The 23,402-nt window shown below is 61.6% G+C and overlaps 1 protein-coding gene across 1 annotated transcript in view; it reads left to right on the top strand.

Annotated features, from left to right (window-relative positions):
* GNG7 (G protein subunit gamma 7) overlaps positions 1–6,735 on the top strand; it is a 113,741-nt gene extending 107,006 nt beyond the window's left edge. Inside the window, exons 3-4 of the mRNA XM_039248014.1 lie at positions 1,580–1,698; positions 5,130–6,735. Of these exons, the coding sequence (XP_039103945.1) occupies positions 1,618–1,698; positions 5,130–5,255 (207 nt within the window). The 5' untranslated portion in view covers positions 1,580–1,617 and the 3' untranslated portion in view covers positions 5,256–6,735. The remainder of the gene's footprint in view (positions 1–1,579; positions 1,699–5,129) is intronic.
* Positions 6,736–23,402: the final 16,667 nt, after the last annotated feature.

Raw genomic sequence — 23,402 nt, 5'->3', positions numbered from 1 at the left:
ATATAATTAAAAATACATTAATAAAAATAGTTTCTGAAAGAAAAGAGGTCACCCCCCCCAAACAAGAGCAAAGCAGGAATCATTGGCACAATAAAGGATTGGTCTCCGTGGGCGAGCTGGTGGGGAGCCCCTCTGACCAGCCCTGAACACCCATGTCCTGAAGGTGTGGGGGAAGCAAGCAAGGCCTTATCTGTCAATAAAAGCAGCAAATACCCCCCTCCCTTAACTGGGCAGTGGTCCTGGGAGAATTAGCCCAAGGGCTACCTGGGATTCGGGAAGAGGGTTAATCACTTACCCGTGCTAAATGGTCTGCTATGAGCACACCATCCACACTCAAAGACACTACAGGGGGTGAATAGAGCCCCCCCCAATTCCTGTCCACCAGATCCTCAGCGTGGAAACTTATGCAGAAATAGGGTCTTTGTAGATGCAATTAGTTAAGAAGGCCACCTGAGGACACGGCAGAGACTGTGATGTGGCCACGCCAGGGACTTCTGGCGGACCAGCCACGGGAAGAGGCAGGAAGGACGCTCCCTGGACCCTCTGGGCCGAGCGCAGCCCTGCCCCACCTGGGTCTCTGACATCTGGCCTCCAGAATGTGGGAGAACAAACGCCTGCTCTTTCCCATACCCCAGTCTGTGGTCATTTGTCCCAACCACTCAGCACATCAGAAAGCTCTGGAAAACCTGGCAAAAGCAGTGGGCTCCCTGCACCCCCTTCCTGCCCCAGAAGCTCTCCTGGTCCAGAAGCGGGGGGGGGGGGGGCGGCACTTCTCGCTCCTGCTGAGAATCCCGGGAAGCCTCCTGTGAGGGCCCAGGTCACACTGCGTGGCTGTGTCCCAGGGACAGCGGGCCTGGGGTGGGAAGCCAGAACCGGGCACTGACAGCCGCCCCCTGCGCACTGTGCCCTTAGCCTGGTCCTCAGGGCAGTGCCTGGTGCGTGGTGGGGCCCCCTGGGGCTGTCTGTGGGGCAGATGAGCACATGGACAAAGGAAGGGATGCCAGAGCCGGGACCTACCACACAGAGGTGCTGCCCAGGTGACCCACCTTGGTCCAGAGCCAGGGTCTCACCCAGACGACTCTGGCCCCCCTCAGGGACTCAGGCCATGTCTGGGCACATTTGTGACCGTCACCACTGGGACATCTTGGCATCGAAGGGTGGGGGCTGGGGATGTGCCCAGGATGCTCCTGGAGAGTGATCCTGCCCAGGGTCAGTGGTGCCGGGGGGGGGGGGGGGGGGGGGGGGGGGGGGGGGGGGCGGAGTGGGGCAGGGATCAGAGAAAGCGTCCCCTGAGGCCCTCATTCCAAGCCAACCACAAGTCAACTCTGTGGCCTGGTGAGCCGTCCTGAGATCCTGGGTGGTCATAACCAGGGAGCACTTTCCCCCAAGCAGCCCAGAGGGGACTGTGGGAGATGGCTCCACGAGTCTTCCCACCACCCCCACCCTGGCCCTGGCACACAGCCGCCACGCTCAGGTTGGGGGCACCTGGTGGCCGGGAGGCTTCCGGAAGAGGCGTCCTGCCTCTCCGTCCCCTGGGCCCTCAGCAGCCAGTTCACATCCTGTCTGCTTCCCCCTGCAGCTCTCTGGATGACAGGGGCCCGGAGCTGATGGCAGACAATGTCAGCCACTAACAACATAGCCCAGGCCCGGAAGCTGGTGGAACAGCTCCGCATCGAGGCCGGGATCGAGCGCATCAAGGTGAGCCTGGTGGGCGGGCGGGTGGGCTGAGAAGGGAGGAGGCTCCCTCAAGGAGGCCTGGTTTGAGAGCAGGGGCAATATTCCAACTGTGCCCCTCGCTGTGTGACCTTGGGCGGCTCACTAACCTCTCTGAGCCTCAGATCCTCAATGGGAAGACACAGCTGACACAGAACCTGTGTCGTGGGCTGTTGTGGGCGTCCCACGTGCCGCAGAGCCTTGTCAGCGCTGTGGGACAGAAGCTGGACTGAGCCTGCCCCCAGCCCTCAGGGTCCTTCCCCGGAGAGCCCCAGGCCGCCAGAGGCAGCACTTGCCGTGGGGCTCTGTCTGGCTCCCTGGCACACACAGAAGGTAGAGACGTGGTCCAGAGATGGCCCGACCCAGGGCCCTTGGCCGTCTACTTTCTTCACTTCTGTGTCGTGTGAATTTTTGGAAATGTGTGTTTGTTTCTTATACTAAAAAAAGAAAAGGGACAAGCAGTCCCTGTGCAGACACTTAGCCCGTCAGGGACCAGAGACCCAAATCAGAGCACACTGGAGCCCGGCCTGCAGCTCCCCGTTCAGACTTGTTCTTTTTCCGAATAATTTGCATAACAAGAGGTAAATGGTTTCTTTTAAAGGGCACTGACAGTTTAGTAGCTTTTAGTACATTCACAGAATTGTGCAAGCATCATTCCAGAACATTCCATCAGGCCAAAGGGAAATCCTGTCACTATCAGCTGTTACCTCCACCCCCCCCCAGCCCCCGGCTCCCACGAGCCCCTTCCCGTCCGTGGAGGAGCCTGCTCTGGACGTGTCACGCATGTGGACTCACACCCCGCGTGGCCTCCCCTGTCTGGTTCCCCTCCTGAGCGTCATGTGTTCAGGGTCCGTCCCCGGGGCGGCCGGTGAGGGCGCCGCGCTCCTGCTCGCGGCCGAGGGATGTGCGCGTGCGCGGTGGACACGTTGTGTTTAACGTAGATGAATTTTAAGTCCATAAGGGGACTGGGGACGATGTCCAGGGCTCACAGATTTCTCCCGTAAGCAGGGCAGGGGCCAGCGGTGCAGTCGTGGCCTCTTGAATGAAGAAGGAGCCTGACGCTTTTCAAAGTCACCTGCTCATCAAACCCATGGCCACTTTGCAAAGGACGTTGAGGCACCTCCACAGGGTCTCCTGCCCCAGGGCCCAGCTGGCGAGGGACCAAGAGTCTCCCTGCAGAAGACCCGGGTGTTCCTGTCTGCATCGGGCCTGCTCCGACCGCCCCCTGGGCCAGTCAGGGTGTCCAGAGAAAGAGCCAATAGGGCGTCTATAGAGGGAACAAGAAGTATTGTAAGGAATTGGCTCACAGGACCATGGAGGCCGGCGAATCCGCAGGGCAGACTGGAGACCCAGGGCAGAGCTGACGCCACAGCTCAAGTCCCCAAGGCCTCCTGGAGGCACAATTCCTGGTCTCTCAAGGCCTTCAACTGATTTCATGTGGCCCACCCGCATTTAGAAGGTCATCTGCTCTACTCAGAGTCAACCAATTTAAATGTTAATCTCAGTTAAAAATGGCCTTCCCAGTGACATCTAGACTGGTGTTTGGCCAAATACTCAGATACCGTGGCCTGGCCAAGTGGACATATAAAATCAAACGTCAACCCCATGGATCTGTTCAGACCTTGATTTCCTGAGCACCCGCCATTCCCTGGTCCCTGATGGCAGACAGGCTCCTGCAGACCGACTCACACCTGACTGACATCCCTTGGCAGAAGGATGTGGGCAGCAGTGTCGGGTGGGAAGGCGGGGCTGCTCCAGCCCTCCAGGTTGAGGGGGCCTCCCCCGCGGTGTCTGAATATTCCAGAACCCTGAGCATTCAAAGCATTCATTCGGGCTGAAAAAAGAGAAAGCCTCAGTCAAAGTGGCTTCACTCTGGTGAGCCGGTGCAGCCGCAGCCCTGGCAAGAGAGAGTGATTCACCAGCCTGTTTGATGTTCAGCCGGGCCGCCCCTCCCCCCCAAATTCCCCATTCCCTCCCTCCCCGTCCCTCCTGAGGCTTTGTGTCCCCAAATCTGCGGCCAGAACCTTGACCGTTGGCACGCCTGAAAAGCCAGGGGCCAGCGTGAGGGCAGCCCGGGCACTGGGGGCAGAGCCTCCCTGCGGACGCCGGGGGTGGGGTGGGGGGGGACATGCCGGAGGCCACAACATCAGTTATTTCCAGGGTCCAGGGGCTATTCTGGTCGTTTCCAAGAGTTGCTTTCCAAATACAACTCCAGAAACCACGCTCCATCGACTCATCCAAGGCAGTGGCCTGGGAGCAGCCAGCATGCTCAGGACAAGGGCAGTCGTCACTGTGTGTGGGTCGCAGTGTCCCCGCGGTGGACCCGGAGGCCGGCCTGCAGACCCGGCAGCACAGGGAACAAGGTCGGGCGGCCTTGGCTTTCGCGGTGCGGGCTCCAGGTAGAGAGGCACCACCCCTGAGCGCAGACCTGAGGAGAGCTCTCAAAGCCTCCCTCACCCCTGCCGGGTCTCACTCACTCACCCACATGGCTGCTCCTTCCTCACCTTGCAGGTGGGAAGGCAGGGGGCTGAGCTGTTCCCGCAGCAGGGAAGAGACCCAGGACCCCTCCACCCAGTGCCCAGACCCCAGCCATGCCCCGGTGAGCAGAGTGGGGTGGCACCGCCCCCGCGACATGGAGCACCCCGTTCCCCACAGTAGCTCCCCAGGGGCTGGGTGGCCCCTCCCTCCATCTCCCCCCCTCCTCTTTTGGGGATCCTGATGCAGGTGGCCCCAAGTGTCAGCCCAGGTCACTGGGCCCCAGCCGGCTCGGGCTGCCTGGAGATGAAATGTGGAAGAGCCTACATGGTGGCCCCTCCGACGTGAACAGGCTCTTCCTGAGCCGCCCCGTCTTGGACTGAATCCTTAAGAGGCTTCCGTCTCTCCCTGACCTTTTGACCAAACTCGGGGCAGCTCCTGCCGATGGAGACCCAGTCCCTTCCTTAATCTTTTTTAAATTGTGGTAAAACACACATAACATAAAACCTACCATTAGTGATCACACATTCACAGAGTTGTGCAACCACCACTTTTGTCTGGTTCCAGAACAGTCCATCACACCAAAAAAGTAATCCCACCTTCATCAGTTGTCACCCCCTCCCCCAGCCCCCACGAGCCCTTTCCCGTTCGGGGAGGAGCCTGTTCTGGACGCATCACACATGTGGACTCACACCCGCGTGGCCTCCCGTGTCTGGTTCCCTCCCTGAGCGTCGTGTGTTCAGGGTCCGTCTGCGGGCGGCGGGTGGGGGCGCCTCGCTCCTGCTCGCGGCCGAGGGACTTGCGCATGCGCGGTGGACACGTGTGTGCGTCCGCTCAGCTGCGGGTGCGCCCGGCTTGCTCCCGCCGCGGCAGCAGTGGCCGTGGCCGTGGCCGTGGCCGTCGTCTGACCTCCCCTCCCCCGTTCTTGTGTCCGCGCGCAGGTGTCCAAAGCCTCGTCGGAACTCATGAGCTACTGCGAGCAGCACGCCCGGAACGACCCCCTGCTGGTCGGAGTCCCCGCGTCCGAAAACCCCTTTAAGGACAAGAAGCCCTGTATCATCCTGTAGCGCCGTCCCCCGTGTGCTCCTGCCTCTGTCCCTCCGCCGGGGCGGCCACACTGCGCTCTCCGGTGACACCCCTCATGCCCAAAACCTCCGGTTCCGAAAGGAACGCGGGCCGCTGCCACCACGGATGGGGGGAACCGCGTCCTCTGAGTGTGGATGGATCCGCGGGCCCGCCCAGAAGACGGCGCTGGGGCCGCGGCCGCCTCCAGAAGTAGCAGAAGGTCCCAAGTGACGTGGTAGCGATTTTCGGAAACTCAGGGTTGCCGCGTGGGCAGCGGTCCAGAGCCGCGCTGCGCCCGGAGAAGCGAAGGAGGACGTGTCGCTGCCCGGGCGCCCTGGGCAGCGGCCGTTGTCCCCCGATGGGCCGTTTGTCAAAGACTTGCCAGGTCTAGGCTGCCATGCTTTTTTTTTTCCCTTCTCCTAAGCAGAGGAAGATTGGGGGGTGGGGGGCAGGTCCTGGCGGACCTCTTTGGAAACGTGTCTCCTTTTCACTTAAACGATTGTTGCTCCACATGGCCGAGCCCAGAGCTGGGGGGCTGAGCCTGCAGCCGACCGTTGTGTAAGATGCACCCGGGATTTTAGGGGCCAGGAAGGGGGCTTTGTCTGTGACGGGCACCCTGCGTGGCCGAGTGTCACCCTCCTGTGTGGCATGCCTGTGGCCTCTGTATGGCCTGCGCCACCCCAGCTGGGCCGTGGCCCCCTGCCCTTTCCTGGGACCCCCCCCCCATCCCAGAAACGGATTCTCCGCAGTTTGCCCTGGTCACCGTAATGGCCAGTGGCGTTCCGCCTGGTTTGAGCAGGGAAAGTCGACGTGGGCCGTGGTCACACCTGGCTCTTCCGGGTTGTTGCATTGTGTTGTGTCATTTTCCACTTTAGTGCATCGCCATGGCCATTTTGCAAACAGAAATGCAGCCTGAGGACGCCCTGCCTGGGGGGCCGAAAGGTGTTAGGTGACCAGAAGGAGCCGCAGGGCCTGGGAGGTGAGAGGCTTCACCCGGGTGACTCCTCACCCTTCCCTACAGTGGTTTGTCTTTAATCCCTTGGCCTCTGGTGCCCCCTGGACAGTTCATGGTGCCGGAGGGACAGGGAGGGCGCAGTGCACAGCCGTGCTCCGGTCCCGTGCCAGGGCAGTCCTCAGACCAGGGCCTCTGTCCACCTCTGTGCTCCTGCCCCGCTCAGCCCCCTGCTAGTGCCAAGGCCCAGATCCCACCGGCGCTAGGCTTGGAGGGGTGGGGCATGCGTGCACGGGCCGGCGGGGGGCTCCCCAAGTGTGCGGGCTGTAGGCCCGACCCTGCTCCCCGGCTCCCGGCTCTCTCCGGCAGGTCCGGGAGCACCAGGGGCTTTGGGGAGCCCAGCCCCTCCACACCTGCGGTTGGATGGGGAAGCCTTGGCCACTTTTCACTGGGCAGGGAGCCAGCCTCTCTCTGTCCCCTGCAGAGCGTCAAGAGGAACACAACCCGCTCCACGGTGGGGGGGGCCAGGTCGTGGGCCCACCCAGAGGCTGGGGGTGGGGGCGGCGGGCAGGGCGCGGCCTGTGCAAGAAGCCTTAATCCCGGGAGCCGACCTTCCCTGCGTCCCCACTGTCCTGGTCCGATGCTCTGGCTGTGGGGCCCCACCACAGCGGCCCCCCAGAGAGGCCAGAGGGGAGGCAAAACCCAGGAGCCCCGCTGAGGTCCCTGCGGTTGAACCGCAGAACCAAGTCTGGCAGCCACAGCGCCCCCAGCCCCGAAGTGAACTCAAACTCAGGTCAGAGCCCCCGAGACCTAGGGGTCTGAGTAAACTAGGCCCAGAGAGGGTGAGGATGGGCTGCCCCCCACCCCCCCAGGCCACACCTGCCCCAGGAGTCCCAGCCTGGGCCCAGGGAGGTGGCCATCAGCCAGGAGCCCTACCACGGGGGTCTTTGCAGCTGAGAAAAAAAAAACCTTCTTTTTTCCTTTTCAAGTAACTCACTGTGTCCGCAGCGCACTCCTGGAGGCCTGTGCGTCCCAGGCCAGTGTCCTGCATGAACACGCCTGCAGTGCGTGCGCAGGGCATCTGCGGGAGCTGGGGGGTGGCAGCCCGGGCCAGGGGAGCCAGCGTCTCTCAGCCACGTCAAGGGGGGAGCTAAGGGCACCCCCCCAATAAGAGCAGGGATGGGAGACACCGGGTTTCCCTTTCTTTAGCCTGCCTGTGTGTCCCCCGGGGGCTGGCAGCTGCGGCGCCTTTTCCCCTCTCCCCCACTCCAGGAAGGAGCTAGAATGCACACCCCTCCCCACAGGTGTCCCCCAGGCCAAGAATTAAGTGACTGGGTGGTGACCTCGGTCCCGGGGGATGTGCTGTCCTTCTCCCTTTGACCCCGGCTGACCCTCTCCGTGTCCGGGTGCTGGGCCTCCAGGCAGCTCATCTTTCTCTGCGTGGCCCCAGCCCCACCGAGCTCTGGGGGCAGGAAAAGGCCACCAGCCTGCCCTGAGGGCGAGTGACCAGGAGCAACTTCCGGGCCCAGGGGAGGCCACCAAAGGTCGCTCGTCCTTCAAGAACACCTACAAAAAGCCAGCCTGCCGAGGAGTCTCCGGAAAAGAAGCCAGAGCTCGGACACCCACCCTCTTCCTTCTCTGTCCCTGGAAACCGCTGCCCAACGTCACACAGGCCGGTTCCGGCCGCAGAAGCATCTGTGGTTCCAGCAGGTTCTGCCCCTTCTCCGTGTGGATGTTCAGTGGCTCTTATTTCTGATTTAAAAAAAAAAAGTCCAGGTGTGCCACACCCACTTTGCAGTGTTTTCGTGTTGTGTGGAATTGTTAATACAGAGTGAACTGCTCCCCAGTACGAAGGCTCCCTGGTCCTTCTCTCCATGCCCACCGCCTGCAGGGGGCGGGGGAGGGGGGTTGGGGCAGGATGGCCCCAGTCCTGCCAGGGAGGGGCTGCCCCGCCTGCATCCCCTCCCCCGGCCTCAGGGCGCAGGGCGGGGGCTCCCCAGATGGGGCTGCGGCCTCAGGCGGCCCCACGGAGCAGCCTTCAGCTTGGACAGTTTCTCCCCTGCGCTGTTAGAAGAGCTTGGGGAGCACAGTTTGAGGACCGTGAGCCCGGGTCCCCACGGTTCAGGGTGGTTCCCGTCCCGCGTGGCCCGCGGGAGGGCGCCTCGCCCTGCTCCGGGCCTGTTGTCCCGTGTCCAGTCACCAGAGACCCCAGGGGACACGCCGAGTGAGTCGTGGTCCCAGCTCGGACCAGACAGTGGAGAGCTGAATTTGTAGTAACAAATCTGTAAATGAGAGATTCTGATCCCTGGGCAGAGGACTTTTATTTATAGATATTTATTTATAGATTCAGCTGTATAAAAATGATCTACTTTGCGGTCAAGTGCTCTTCTGTACCCCCTAAATTATCCACTGTGTGTCAAAAAGTGTAAGAGTAGAAGTCGGTTCAAAAACTCAGAGAATTACGATCTGATGCAGCAACCCCACTTCTGGGTGTGCAAATATCTGAATGTTCACAGCAGCCACAAGGGTCCCTTAGGAGGTGAAGGACGACCACGGTGTGTCCATCCACACCCTTGAATGTGATCCAGCCTCACGAAGGAAGGACGGCCTGCCTCCCGCCACCACGTGGACGGACCCGGAGGTCACTGTGCACAGTGACAGAAGCCAGACACGGAAAGACACGTCCTGCATGACCCCACTCCGAGGGGGTCCCCAGAGGCGTCCCGTCCACAGAGACAGAGTGTAGATGGTGGGAGCTGGGGGTGGGGCGGGGGGCGAGGAGTCCGTGCCTCATGGGGACAGCGTCTCAGTCAGGGGAGATGGAAAGTTCTGGAGACAATGGTGGGGGCGGCTGTGCTTGAGGTCAGTGCACTTAGAAAGTTAAAATGGCAAATTTCACGTCCTGTGAACTTGACCGCAAAAAGAAAAAAACTCACAGCCTTGTGAATGAACATCCACCCGAGAGACTACATGTCGGACGCGGTTGCCGAGGGAGTGAACGTGGCTGCGCGAGAGGAGAGCTAGGCCTTCACCCAAGAGAAACAGAAACGTGTGTCCACAGAAGGTCCCGGGACGAACGTTCAGAGCAGCTTTCGTCCTAATCGTTAGAAACTGGAAACATCCCAGTTATTCGGCAACAGATGAGTGGACAAACCGACTGGAGAGCGTTCCTGGCCCAGAATCCCACTCTGCAGATCAGGGGTTGGCTGCTACCAAATGCAGGAACCCAGCTTCCTCTCAGCCCGAAATAAACAGGAGCATAACCACGAGGGTCCACTGATAGAGAACGTTCTGGAACAGACGAGCCTGGGCATGGCCTGCGTGGTCAGGAGAATGGAGAAGCCTCCACTCTGTGACATTCTGGAAGAGCCAGTACAAGGATCAGGGCTGGAGGAGGGCGGAGGACTAAACAGGCGAGCACGGGGAGATTTTTAGGGGGCGGACACTGTTCTGCAGGCACGGTGGATACACAACAGTATACATTCGGCAAACCCCACAGAATGTCCGCCATCCAGAGGGAGCCCGAGCGGGTACCATGGACCGCACTGGGGCAGTGCACAGGCCGGCATCCTGCGCCTGAATCTGGCAGGCCTGGTCTCCCAAATCCAGGGGCCCACTGGGCATCATGCCTCCAGAAAGGAGGAAGGAGTGTAGACGCTGTACGTGAGCCCTCGCAGGGAGGCCCCCCACCCTGTGATACCCACCCCCGGGTCTCAGTGGAGCAGAGTAAGGCGCTTCTTTGGGAATAGAACCACGCATTCTGACCCCTCCCCGGAGTGTGTGCAGCCCGCACGTCTGCGTCCACCCTCAAAACTGGCCTCAGCACCTCTTCTGGGCCTTTATGCTCTTCTCCAAAAGAAGGTGTGAGCGGGAGGCCTGGGCTCCGGACTGAAAGACTGCCAGCGCTTTACAAATAGCCGTTGTGTTGTTTCTCCTCATTTCTTTCCCGTTTTTGGTGTCTCTTCCTCGTCTTTGAAATACTTTTTGAGACCGTCCGTAGGGGGGTTTTCGTGGTGGAAAGAGCCGCCGTGCACAACCAAGGTGAAACTCCCAGCCCCGTGACGGAGGCATCAAAACATGGGAAAGAAGAAGAGTCAGGGGCTGCAAGGACCCTGAGCGACTCTGCAAGCCTGGTCTAACACTGTGTCATTTCCGTACCTTCCGGCGGCTTGCTCCGCAGAAGGCCACGCCACCCAGGGTCGGCCAGGCAGGCTGGGCTCTCCTCCGGGGGGCGGGCTGCTGGACAGGACTTTGGGGATCGAAACGTATAGGAGGGACAAGGAGGGGCCCCCGACTGCTCCCGAGGAGCTCTGGAACCCGCTCGCCCCTCAGAAGCACGTCTCTGTCGTTGGGCCCCAATGCGGGCGTTCCACCTCCGCCGTGACCTGCCATCGCACAGGCCGCCTGCAGGTTGCTGTGACCTTGGCCGGGGCGGCCCTGCAGCCCAAGCAATCCCCGAAGACGCTGGCAGCTGAAGGGCGGCCTCTACCTGCGCCCTGAGAGCCGGGGCAGCCGGTCTCTCCTTGAAGGGATGTGGCCAGCACAGCTCCACACCCACCAGACGTGTCCACCTTGACCCTCTGTGTTTAAGTCACATTCTTCTCTGCACACGACAAACTCTGCAACAGAGAAACGTCCGGAAACAGGCAGACAAAGCAGAGGATAACGAGCACCACCAGCGTGCACTCCTGATCACTGGGAAGTGTGTGTCGGCACCAGGGAAAAGGCAGGGAGGCGTTCATGAGCTGAGGGGCGCAAGCCAAGCGGCGGCCACGCGCCCACTTCAGTCCTGTCGGGACTTGGCACCTTTGCTCCGAGTGCGGCCCTGCGGTCCCCTCCCCTCCCGGCTGGCCCTTGAGGTTCCCAGGAAGCCCCCGCGGGCGGGCAGCGTCCTTCCCCCAGAGATCCAGCGACACAAGAGGGAGCCTCACGTGAGGGGCCCCCAGGCCGCAGCAAGGGCTCAGGGAGCGGGGTGGCGCTCCCCCCGGGCGGCCGCGACAGGCTCCGCCCTTTGTGCCACACGCGTGTGGCCGGCGCAGGGTTTACAGTGGAAAGAGTGACGGGAGGCCTCGCTGGCGAGCCGGCCCCAAGAATGTGGCACTCTTTCTGGCTAAAATGTATCACTCCGGGAAGAACTCCAAGCCCTAGGTTGAGAGAGGAGTCTTTCCTGCGCTCAGAACCCGGTCTGGCGGTCCACACGGAGGCAGCACGGGGTCAGGGGCAGAGCGGGCCAGCCAGCAGGTGCGCAGGGCCTCCATCCGGGCTCTGCCCCGCACTAGCCCTCCGAGCTCATGCAGGGACCACACCCCCTCCGCTCCTGCCGTTTTGTGGAGGGTCCCAGTGATGTCTCCTCACTCCACTCCTCTATGGCCAGGGAGACGAGAACATTCAGGAAAAACCCCACTTCCACTGCCAGGTGGTTTACCTGCCCCCGACCTGCTCCCCGTACATCAAGAGGATCCAGAGAGGTTCTGAGTCTGCCCAAGGCTCCTGTCCCCGTCCTTGAAGGCGTGCGAACCTGTCTCTGGAGAGGACAGATTCCCAGACCAGGACAGTCTGGGCTGGAGCACGGGGTCAGAGCCTGCCGTCCCCATCCCGGGGCATGATGGCCTCGGGACACAGTCAAGGCCAAGCTAGACCCTGAGGTCATGGAGCTGCCCTCCCAGCCCCCGCCGGGAGGAAGTAGCGGAAGCTGCCCCCCCCCCCACACTGCTGTGGCCACCAACCTTATCCTGGCCATCTTCGCAGCACAGGGAGGGAGGAAGTGCCCTGGCCAGCACACTTTGAGACATACTGTCTGTGGGTTCCTGGAGGCTCTGTTTCCAGAAGACACCTCCTCAGTCTCCCAAGGCACTGGGCGTGGGCCCAGGCCTGGGGAACCCACGGTCTCGTGTTCCAGGACGATGGGGACCAGGGGACGCCCCAGCCCTGGACCTGCACACGGGCACAAGGTGAAATGGAAAAGGAACAGGCCCGACAGGTTCCACCGGGGAACTTCCAGCAGCTTCTGCCTCTGCACCCCAGCTTCCTCCTCTGGAGAAAGAGAGTAATGAGCAGCACCCAGGTGGTTGTGAAGATAGCTAACAGGCATAAAGGGCATAATAAGCGTCACAGGAGTAAAACTGGCTGCCCGTCTCCAGACGCTCTAACGCTCTCAACTTTCAACGGCATGTGGTGCAAATAAGTGATCACTGTCCCTTCTGACTCCTGCAAGTATTTCCTGCTAACTGCTGACCCCACATTTACTATCTGTTCACGGGCCTTATCTCCCCAGTCAGACTATCCTGTCTGGGGGGGGGGGACACAACAGGCTCACAGAAATAAACCGGCTCGGCGGAAAAAAAATAAAAAGTACGTGTAGAGACAGTACTGGCCACTGTCCTGGAAGCTGTGATCCAAGCCAGTGCGAGGGGAACTATGGGGTCCCAGAAGGCAGGTGGGGCTGGGGAGACGGAGGGGGTGCCTGCATCCACCACAGACCCCAGAGGGAGCCGCTGGCGGAGGGGGTCCAGTGTGTGTAGGGGGCAGTGTGTGTGTGTGTGTGTGTGAGCTGGAGTGTGTAAGGGGGGCTGGTGTTGGAGCCGGGGGCAACATCCTGGGGTGGGGATAGTTGGAGATCGTGTCCGGGAGATAGTGTGGAGGAGGAGGGCAGTGTCCCAGGGGACCTTGGTTCCGGGGTGGGGAGCTAGTACGGGGCGGGGGATGGTGTCCAGGGGGGGAATGGTGTACTGGGGGCCGGTGTTGGGGGTGGGGCTGGCGAGGGGGCAACTGTGTGGGCGGGGGTTGAGGCCTCGTGTCCGCGGGGTACCCCAGGCCCCAGGAGGGGGGTCCGGTGCTCGGGGGTAGGGGGATGGTATCCCAGGGGGGACAGTGTCAGGGAGTGGCGATGGCGACGCGGTGGGGGGGTGGCCCGAGGACCGGTGTCCCAGGGCGGAGGTACGATGTCCAGGGTGGGGGGCGGTGATCCGGGGTGAGGGGGACGGTGTGAGGGAGGGAGGGGGAGGTGTCCCCGGTGGGGGAAAGGGGTACGGCCAGGGTCCCCGGGGGCGCCGGCCAGGCTTCGGGAGCCAGCGGGAGGGCAGAGCCGCCTTCCGATGTCCCGAGGCCCCGAAGCCCGGGAGCAGGACGCGCCCCCTTCTCCAGGTCTCGGTCTCGAGTCCACAGCTGACCCGAGGCGCCGGGGAGACGCGGCCCTTCAAGGCGGCCTCCGATTGGCTGAACTTGTCCGCGGTGAGGGCGGGGTGCGCTGCGCTTCCTGGGGGGGCGGGCCCGCCAGCCTCGGGCTATAAACCCAGTAAGAGCCCCGCCTCCCAAGCTGTAAGTGGGCACGTGGGTGCAGAGCACTCTCTACACCCCACAGCCTGAAGGATCCTAACACACATTTCGGCTTGTCACTTCCGATTAAATCTTAATTATAGCTTCTGGCCTAGTCACACACGAGTCCTATACAGCTTTTTCTTTCTTTCTTTTAGTGTAAGTATGACTCAATTATTAAATGAGATGTATTATTACATGGGACATACTTATATTAAAAAGTTGTTTATTGTTTATCTAAATTCAAATGTAACTGGGTGTCTTGCATTCTATCTAGTAACACTACTTATAATGATCTGTTCATCATTGTGACCATCTGATCAGTGTGGGGCCATGTCACCATTGTGACCGTATGAATAGTGTGGGGCCGTCGACCCCAGACTGTGAGCCCCAGGGGGGGCAGGCACCTGTCAGTGTTTGCTCCTGGCTGTCCACTGCCAAGCAGCATCTGACCAAACCAGCTGCCGTGGTAGGCTGCGTAATGGTCCCCACAGCGATATCCACATCCTAATATCTGGAAGTCAGTTGAGTGTCTGACTTCGGTTCATGACCTCGAGGTTCATTGAGTCCAAGCCCCACATTGGGTTTGCTGCTGCCAGCGCAGAGCCCACTTCAGATCATCTGTTCCCCTCTCTCTGGCCGCCGCCTGGCCCCCCACCCCCGGCTTGTGCTCTCTCTCAATAAGCATTTAAAAAATTAGAAGAGGGAGGCAGGACGGTCAAAGTCAGAGAGAAGTAAGGTGAAGCTTAGAGCCACACGAATGACCGCATGAGGCGGGACCACGCACCCAGGGACTGGAGAGCACTTCTAGAAACCGGACGAAGCAGAGATGTGGATTCTCCCCTGGAGCCTCCGGAAACCTTGAGCCCAGGGAGACTGATTTCTGACTTCCGACCTCCAGAACTGTAAGAGCATAAATCTCTTCTCTTTAAGCCACTACATTTGTGGTGACTTATTACAGCAGTCATGGGAAATTCATTCAATGCCCAACAAATATTTGCTGAATGAGCAAAAGGACGTCTGAAAGAATGCAAAAGGCAGCTATGGACCACAACGTGGGTCAGAGCCAGGAGACCACACTGGCCTCTCGTGCGTCGCCAGTCATGAGACCCTTGGCGGTGAAACCGTTCCAGAGCCTTGGTCTCCTGATCTGTAGCATGGGGTCCCTCCTGCCAGCCTCCAGGACTGTGAGGGGTCAGGAGGCTGGAGAGTGGTCTCAGGGTGTGGAGCCAGCCAGAACCCCAAACTTCCCTCTCCTCTCTAGCCAGACTCCAGCCATCTCAGTGTCCTTTCAGGAGCCACTAGCTCCATCTCTAGCCAGGATCTTCACACTCATGCTTACGAGAACTCCATCTCAACCAGTACCCCACGTTCCTGAAGGTGGCAGCTGAGGCGCAGAGAGGTAAAGTCACTAACCCACGGTTACCCAGCTGTTAAGCTGTGAAGTGTGGGTGGAATGAAACCGTCAGGGAATGAGCCTAAGATGTGGCCCTCTTAGGGACACTCCTGTGTCTTCTCTGTGCCTCAGTTTACCCTCACCAAGCAGCTCTTCCTCTTGGACACATGGAAGCCCCCCCCCCCAAGGGGTTTGAGGAGGGTCAAGATTGGTTCTCAGCAGTTTAGACCTGTCCCACCCTGAAAGGAGGTGAAAGGTCAGAGACCGGGAGCCCCACCCAGCCCTGGAGATGGAATTCATCTGCGGGATGTCATGGATTCCTGAAGGCCAGAATGTCTGGCTCACCTGGAATGGGGGAACGCCCTTGAGACCTCCCTCTCCCTCTCTCACCCCAACCAGGAAATATGGGGGTTTCCCGCGCCAGGTCTGCCCCAGGGAGATGCCGGTCTCCAGGGGGCTGTGTGTCCTTGTCTGCCCTTATGATTGAGGCAAGCCTTGGGTCAGCAGGGAGGAGGAAGACCAGAAGACAGAGAGGCGGGTGGCCAGCCTGGGTGGAGGAATCCCCACACCAGCTAAAAATAGCCAGGGAATTATTCCAACACCTTCCCAAAATAGAAAACAGCTTCTCCGCCCAACAAAAGGCCCCGGGCAGCTGGATGGGGGAGGGGGACGATGATGAAGAACGCTGCCCTCTGGCAGCCCATCCCCCATCCCCGAGATTTACTATCCCCCTCAGGCTCTATCTGCCCAGCTGACCTCCCCAGGGCTGGCTGCGCGCTCACCCCGGGATCTGGAGGGTGGGCACGCCCAGGAGGGGTGGGGACCCTGGAAAGTGGATTCCCCACCCCAACCCCCGCCCTGGCCCAATGGCTGCTGACCGGGGAACTGGGAGGGTCCGCCACTCCTGCTAAAAATAGCCCTCATCTCCGCCCAGGCTATTTTTAGTCCCTTCCCCAAGGCCTCAGCACAAAGGCAGCCACCGCTGGGCACACCCCGCCGGGCAGCCTGGGCGCCTCTGGCCACCGCAGCGGCCAGATTCGGGGCCGACCCACAGTGCAGACAGATGTGGCTTGAGCGCCCGACCTGCCAGGTGGCGCCAGGCACCCCCAGGCCCTCCACGAGCCCTCCTGCTGCAGGAGAGCGAGGGAGACGCGCGGGCAGGGGGTCTGGGCCCCGAGGGGGGGAGGGAGGGCTCTCGGATCACCTAAATGACAACCAAGCAGCGGGCAGACGCTGCCTCAGTGCCCGCATCTGTGCAATGGGAGCCAGCGCGCGGCCTCGGCCAGGCGGGGCCGCCGGGGCCCGAGTCCCTTCCGTTCCTCCGGTCCCTCTCCCGCCCAGGCGGCTCCAGACACGCAGGGGCTGATGTCATCCCAGCCCCGTCCAGCCTCCCGGCGCCGCCGTCACGGGCGCTGCTGCGCCAGGGAATCCCTGCCCCCGCGCGGGGCCCCCGTGGAAACCCGTGACGCCAGCGCCGCGGCCGCCGCCGCAGGTCTTCCGGCCGGCTCCCCGCGGGCGGGCGGGGCGGGGCGGGGCGTGCTCCCGCGCGGCGCCCCGCCCCCCTCCCGGGGCGCGCGTGCACGCTGCCCGGCGCCCGCGCGGCGTGTCGCCTCGCGTAGGCTTGGCGGGCGCGCGTGTGCATGCTCCGAATACCCCGGGACACGGTCCCGCGTGGAAGGCACGGGGAGCAGGCGTGCACGGCTCTGGCTGGCTCTGCCGAGGGGCCGGGAGCCCAGGCCAGGCAGGGCCTGTCTGTAAAGTGCAGGGTGGAGGAGAGGAGCGGGGCACCCAGGCTGGACGCACACACACACTCAACACACTCACTGCCGGGCTCCCTGGTCTGTGGGTGTGGGGCCGCAGCGATGACTCGGAGCCTGTTCACTGTCTCCCCGCCAGTCTGGGAGCTAATTACTGTCAGGACGAGACGGGTTGGCTGGAAAGATGAACAAATCGCAGTGTGTCTGCAGCACGTCTGGGTCTGCAGGCCCCACCAGCGTCTGTTCCCAGGGTGTGGGGCACGGCAGCCGAGCCGCTGTGTGTGCAGGGGGGCACCTGGGGCATTTGCTGGGGTCCTGCAAGGGCGTGCCTCCCGTCTGCTGGGGGGGGGGGGAGACAGAGATCTGTGGGAGCGTCTGGTCTCCTTGCATATAAAATGGATCTAATAATAGTACTTACCTCCTAGATTATGAGGAATAAATGAATAAATGAACATAAAGTGTGTATTCATCATGGGGCTCAGTAATCCGTCCCCTAAGTGTTTTCCACGAGGAATGAAAACTTGGGTCCACACCGCGACCCCGAAGTGAATGTTCATAGCAGCTTTATTGCGAATTACAAACTTTGCAAACCACCCAGCTAGCTGTCCCCGGAGAACCCTCCTGACTGCAGCAGGCAGCACGACAGACAGAAGAACTGACCTTGACCGGCCTGGAGGGAGGAGGGCAGCAGACACAGGCGGCCTCACAGTGTGACATCCATGGACGTGAAGTGCCCAGAAGAGACTCATCCACAGCCTGGGGGGCGGGGGGTGGTTACAGCTGATGGAGACAGAGTGTCTCTTCGGGGTGATAGAAACATTAACATTTTGGAATTACATAGAGGTGATGGTTGCACAACTCTGTGCAAACACATAAAAAACACCGAAGAATACACTTCAAAGGGGTGAATTTTGTGGTATGTGAATTACACTTTTTAAATAAAACGTTTAATATTTATTTTGAGAGAGACAGGGCACACAAGCAGGAGAGAAGCAGAGAGAGGGAGGGAGAGAGAGAATCCCAAGCAGGTGCCGCGCTGTCAGCACAGAGCCTGACGCGGGGCTCGAACTCACAAACCATGAGATCATGACCTGAGCCGAAATCAAGAGTCAGATGCTCAGCCGACTGACCCCGTCCCCCGCGTCCCTTCATCTTTTTTTAAAGGAACAAACCACTTCTACACACAACACCAAGGCTGCCTATCAAACGCAGTCGGCCCAGCGTAAGAAACGCAGAAGGGTGCTGGTTGGGTGATCCTACGTCACACCCTGGGAAAGGCCGACCCCAGTGTAGTGTCCTTGTGTACAGGCCCCGCAGCCGCATCTGTCTGTCAGGACTAGGGGGCTGTGCACCTAAAAAGTATGGCTTTACCATTTGTGAATTCGACCCGACTGAACGTAGCTTCCAAAAAATAAAACACGAGGTGTTTAGGGAAAAGCGCCTGGGATGCCAGAAAGGGACAGCAGACCACAGGGTGTACATTCGCACACGCACGTGTCTGTGCACACAGGCACCCGCAGAACCGTGCACACAGACATGCACCTACAGGGATACACACGATTACGCTCGCAGAACGTGCAGACACAGACACACACAAATCTATGCGCGTGCACAAGCACATGTCACCTACACATTCGTGCCTACGCTCCAGACACACATGGAAGCACACGCTCACAGGCCGGGCAGGGGGCCGACCGGGTCCTTGTTGGCCGCGCGTGGGTGTTTCTGGGCCTCCCGCCTGTCTGTCTGTCTGTCTCCGCGATGCAGACGGCAGCCCCCGCGTCGCAGGCCCCTGCCTCCCAGTACGGCCCCCACCCCGTGACCCCACCCCGGCAGGCGGCCGTGGGAACCCACTGGTTCTGGCTGCACGGGGATGAGGAGGAAGAGCGGCTGCTTCTCACGGCCCGCCGCTCCCCTCTCCTACTCCGCAGGAACGCCCTCCCCTCTCCGGGCCTCGGTTTCCCTGGCTGTAAAATGGAAGGATGGTTCCTGGGAATGTCCAAGAGCAGCTCTGCAAGTCTCCCAAACTACACAGCCCTGATCCTGCCAACTCTGGCTGCGTGTTTTCTGGAACCTTCTGCGGACAACAGCCTAAGCCCTTACGATAGAAGCTCAGATGGTGGAGCTTGTTGGCTGAGGGACCACCCGATAACAGAGATGTTTGGGGAGTGGAGTGTGAGGCCCCCGTGCCCTGATGGGCCCTCCGAACCAAAGTGTGGACCCCGAGTGGACTCGGGCGGGGAGGTCAGGAACCGTGGTGGCCGGGATGGATGCACAGGCAGACTGTAGGGAGTGATAATCACACGCACGACGATGCGTGCACAGCCACGGGGGCGGTGTGTACCTCTGGCTCTGGCTTCTGCCGTGGACGAACTCAGTGGACTCCTGTTTCCCGCTCACTGTGTGTGGGATCCACAGGTATGTGCAAGTGTGAGCTGATTTTCGTCCCTGAGAATATGTGCCTAGAATGTGTGTCTAAGGATCTCTGTGTTGTTCCTGGATGGACAAGGCCCAGTGCATGCAGACACTCAGCACATAGTTGCAAAATGATGTGTCCCTTTACTCATGTGCTCACTTCACAAATATTTATAGAGCGCCAACCAACTGTCAGGTGCTGGGGCAGAGCGGTGAGCAAAACAGACAAACATCTCCGTCCTGTGGAGCCAAGGGCAGATCTGGGTGCCCAGGGCCACTCATGTTGTCACAAGTGTAGGAGCCTACATATGCCACACGTTTGCATATGGGGGGGGCAGAATTAGCACATGCTTGCACACAGGTGTGTGTGCACAGGTCCACTGGTGGCTCCAGTTCGGGCATGTGCAGTCTGGAGCCCGGCCCCTCCCTGGCATTGCCTGCCTGCCCTGCCCATCTGCCGAGAGTGCCCGGGGCCAGGCGGGGCTGGGCGGGCCGGAAACCTCTCCCAGCTGCTGTGCCCAGTTTCAGGGAAGCCACCCGCTGGCGTCCTGCCACGGACGGAGCCCGCCTGCCCTTGCACCTGCCCCCTGGGCTTCCAGGAAGGTCCCAGGAGGCCCTGCCTCCAACCCTGCATGACTGAGTCCTCCGGGCCCAGCCGCACAGCGCAGGGGAGGGCGTCCAACCCACTTCCGCCCACAGGGTCTGAGCCAGAGCGACTGAGAGCAGAGTCTCTCCGGATGGGGCAAACCGACACAGACGAAAAGGGCCCCTGGAGAGAGTCCCGGCTCCGCGGAGGGGGCCCCAGTGCCGCCCCGGCCCTCGGTCCCTGGTGGAGGGACCTGCAGAGTGAGCACGGGAACTTGGAAAATGTTGCACGGCCCCGAGGACCACGCGGGGGTGCACGCAGTAGGGGTTCTCCTCCCATGTGGACGCCTGCACGAATGACGGTATTTGAAAACAGGGGCCGTCTTCACTCAGGCATATTTGTGAGCAAGTCTGTGCCTGTACACAGTGGACTCACGTGCACTCCGGTGCCACACACGGTGGGTGTGCGCGCACACGAGGATGTCTGCTCGCTGTAGGTGTTTGTATGCGGCCGGGGGTCTACACACACGAGGGTTTTCACACGGGAGAGGGACTGAGCTCAGTGCGTCTTGCACGCAGTTCCTCTTGCGCGCGGCGGAGGGCTGCACATGCGCGTTTGCACGCACGCGGTCGAGGCTTTGCATTGAGCCAACAGGCTGCACACAGTAGGCGCTGCACACCGTCCGCAGTGCAGCCCGTGCCGCTGAGCACGCACCGGGTCCCCGCGCCGCCACCGCCCGGCCTGCCCGCCCCCCGCCGGGCAGGTCAGGCGGCTCCGGCGGGGCGTGGGGCGGCCAGCGGGGCAGGGAGGCTATTCCGGGCGCTGGCGCGGTGCCCAGGCCCTGCGCGCCAGGCCGCCCGGGGAAGGCGCCGCTCACAAAAGGAGGGTCTGTGCAGACGCCCCGCCCTCGGCCCGGCCGCCCGCCGCCAGGGGCTGGGGGAGGGAGACGCCGCCGGGACCGCCGCCGGCGCAGACCCCCCCCACCCACCCCGGGCGGCCGCAGACACCGCGCCTGGCGGGCACCAGCGGGAGGCTGGCACCGCCAGGCGCGGGAGGGGGTCGGCGGCAAGCGCGGGGGCTCCCGTGCGCACCGGCAACGCGCCCAGGGCGCACACGAAGGGGCTCTGGAGAGGGTCTGGGCCCCCGCCGTGGTGAAACCAGGGGGGACAGGCCCCTGCACTTCGCCCACTCAGGGATTTCTCTGGCTCTCGCACACCCGCCTCTGTGTCCAATTATCCAATTTTAAGTACCGAGGAAGCCGGGACTCCTGCCTGCGCCGTCGGGAGGGGCGTCTGGGGCCAGGGTCAGCGCCCCTCTCCACCCTCAGAGTGTCTGGAGAGAGGGTGGGGTGGAGGGAAGGCGTGGTTCGGGTTCCCCAGGCCGAGCGTTTTGCGAAGCGCTTCCGTACATTATCTGGTTTCGCCCTGCCACGTGGGAGGGCGATTAGACTTTCCCTTGTATGGATGGGGAAACTGAGTCACGCTCTCTGGGCGCCGCGCGGGTGGCTAGTAAGCCGCCGAGAGCCGATTCGAATCCAAAGCTGTGCGGCTGCCCTCTTTCCCCCTTCCCCCCAGCAGCCACCCAAGAGGAATTTATGGCGCGCCTGCTGTGTACGCCGGGGCACACACGTCGCCCCACGCGTGCACACAAGTGACCGCAGGCTCACGCTCCGGCACCTGTGTGCGCGCGCGTGGGGCGGAAGCAGCCCCGCGCGCACGAGGGTCTTCGGCTGGGCCTCCGCCGCCCGGAGACGCCCCTCATCCCGCCCCGCCCCAGCCCCAGCCCCGGAGCCTGGGAACCTCCGGCGCCCGGGAGGAGGGGGTAGGGTGGGAACGAGGAGGCATGAACAATGCAGGGAAAGGGCAGGGAGGGGCTTCTCCAGATGGAGCTTCTGTGTGTCTGTAAGGGTGTCTGCCGTGCGTCCTTGGGGGAGGGGGTGGCTTGCGGGCTGTGCTGCAGGCCAGGTGGTTCGGGGTCTCCGGAGGCGCCGCCGGGCACCGTGGGTCCTTGGCAGACGCGTCCGTCGCCACCCCGGGCTGGCGGCAGGCGGGTGTCCCCTCGCTGCGCAGCCCCAGGGCCGTCATTCCCACACTTTCCCCTTCCAGCAGAGAGAGCCACGCTCTTGGATCGCCTCCCCATCCGCGCGTGCGCCGCGCCGCAGGTCCCGCGCTCCCGGGGCCCCGAAAACTCTAGCAGCGAGGCCACGCCGCCTGCCTGGGGACTGGGGTCGGGAGGGACCAGAGCCGCAGGCCGAGGCGCCAGGCAGGGCACCCCGGGGGCGCGGGGCTGGGATATGCTTCCGGAGGGAAGGGAGAAGGTGAGGCAGGACTGGGACAGGCCGGAGTCCCGCCCGGACCCCCGGGAGGAAGGGGAGAAGTATTTCAGAAGCGGGAAGGGGCCTAGCTTCCTTCTGCTTTCCTAGAAGAGGGGATATCATCGCCCGGAAAAGGTGCGCGCGTCACCTTCCGGGTGGAGGGAGCCACAGGTGAGCTGGGCCCACCCGCTGCGCGGCCCCTGGCTGTGGGAGAAGCGGCGCAGAGACGCACCCCACGGCCTTGCCCTGGGGCAGGACCGTGCCTGAACCCCTGGGGGCAGTGATGCCCCAGGAACGGAGCCGGGGCGCACTTGGCGGATAAACACATAACTGCCCTGCGCCCTGGCCGGGGGTGTTCTTACCCATTCCCTGTTCCCTGGGCGCCTGCAGGGAAGACGGAGAGGGCGAGCTAGAGACAGGCGTGTGCACACATGTGCACGCGACTGTTGAACGTGAAGCTGGGCTCTCAAGCGTCTGCGTGTGTGGCCGGGAGTGCGGGTCGGGGTATTTCTGCGTGTGGGAGTTATGGTGTGAATCGTGTCTCCTCAGAAAATGCTGGAGTCCTGCTTCCTGGTACCTGGGAATGGACCTTATTTGGAAGCAGGTTTTTCGCAGATGATAAAGATGAGGTCATGAAGGCGGGTCCTAACCCCAAGCGGCTGGTGTCCTTATGAGAAGGTGTAATTTGGGCAGAAGGACGCACATCCGCGGAAGGCAGCGGGGCGAGTGCATTCCAATGTCAGGAACACCTGCGAGAGGGACCTGGAAAGATGCTCCCTCAGAGCCAGCGAAGGATGCCTTCATCTCGTATTTCTGGCCTCCAGAACCAGAAGCCACCAAATTTCTGTTGTTGGCGCCCCTCCCCCACCTGGTCACTTGCTTATACGGGCCCCAGGGCACTCACACAGTGGGCGTAGCACGCAAATAAGAACAATGGGGTGTGTGTGTGGCCACGCCTATTTGCAAGTCTGAGTATCTGAGTACATGCTGTTCACATGCGCAGGCACACGTGTGCATACAGGTGGCGGTCCACGGCCACAGCTTAGAGGAGACAGGCCTCTGGCCACCAGCCACATCTGCTCCCTTCTGTCCCAGGTTACACCCGGAGCCACCTTACTTGTCAGGGTCACAGATTGCTCCTGGTTGGGGAGGGGTCTGGGTATGATCATGAGACCCCGGTTGGCCCGCGGTTCTGGGAGCCCAGGGCTCAGTCCAGGGACGTGTGCTCACAGGTAGATGGGCAGACCCGGAGAAAGAAGCCTGTAAACAGCCGCACACCATAACAGCTAACTCTTCTGGAAGGCCTCCTGCTGTTCGAAATGCCTCACGTATTTTCACTAACTGAATGCTCACAACAGCCCCAAGAGATGGGCACTCCCATCAGCATCCCCATTGCACAGATAAGGAAACTGAGC

Source organism: Hyaena hyaena, unplaced genomic scaffold, assembly GCF_003009895.1.
Source record: "Hyaena hyaena isolate Hyena2069 unplaced genomic scaffold, ASM300989v1 scaffold_302, whole genome shotgun sequence".
In the NCBI taxonomy this organism is placed as follows: domain Eukaryota; kingdom Metazoa; phylum Chordata; class Mammalia; order Carnivora; family Hyaenidae; genus Hyaena; species Hyaena hyaena.
Note: the sequence above shows the minus strand (reverse complement) of the source record. Positions and strands in the feature narration are given on the sequence as shown.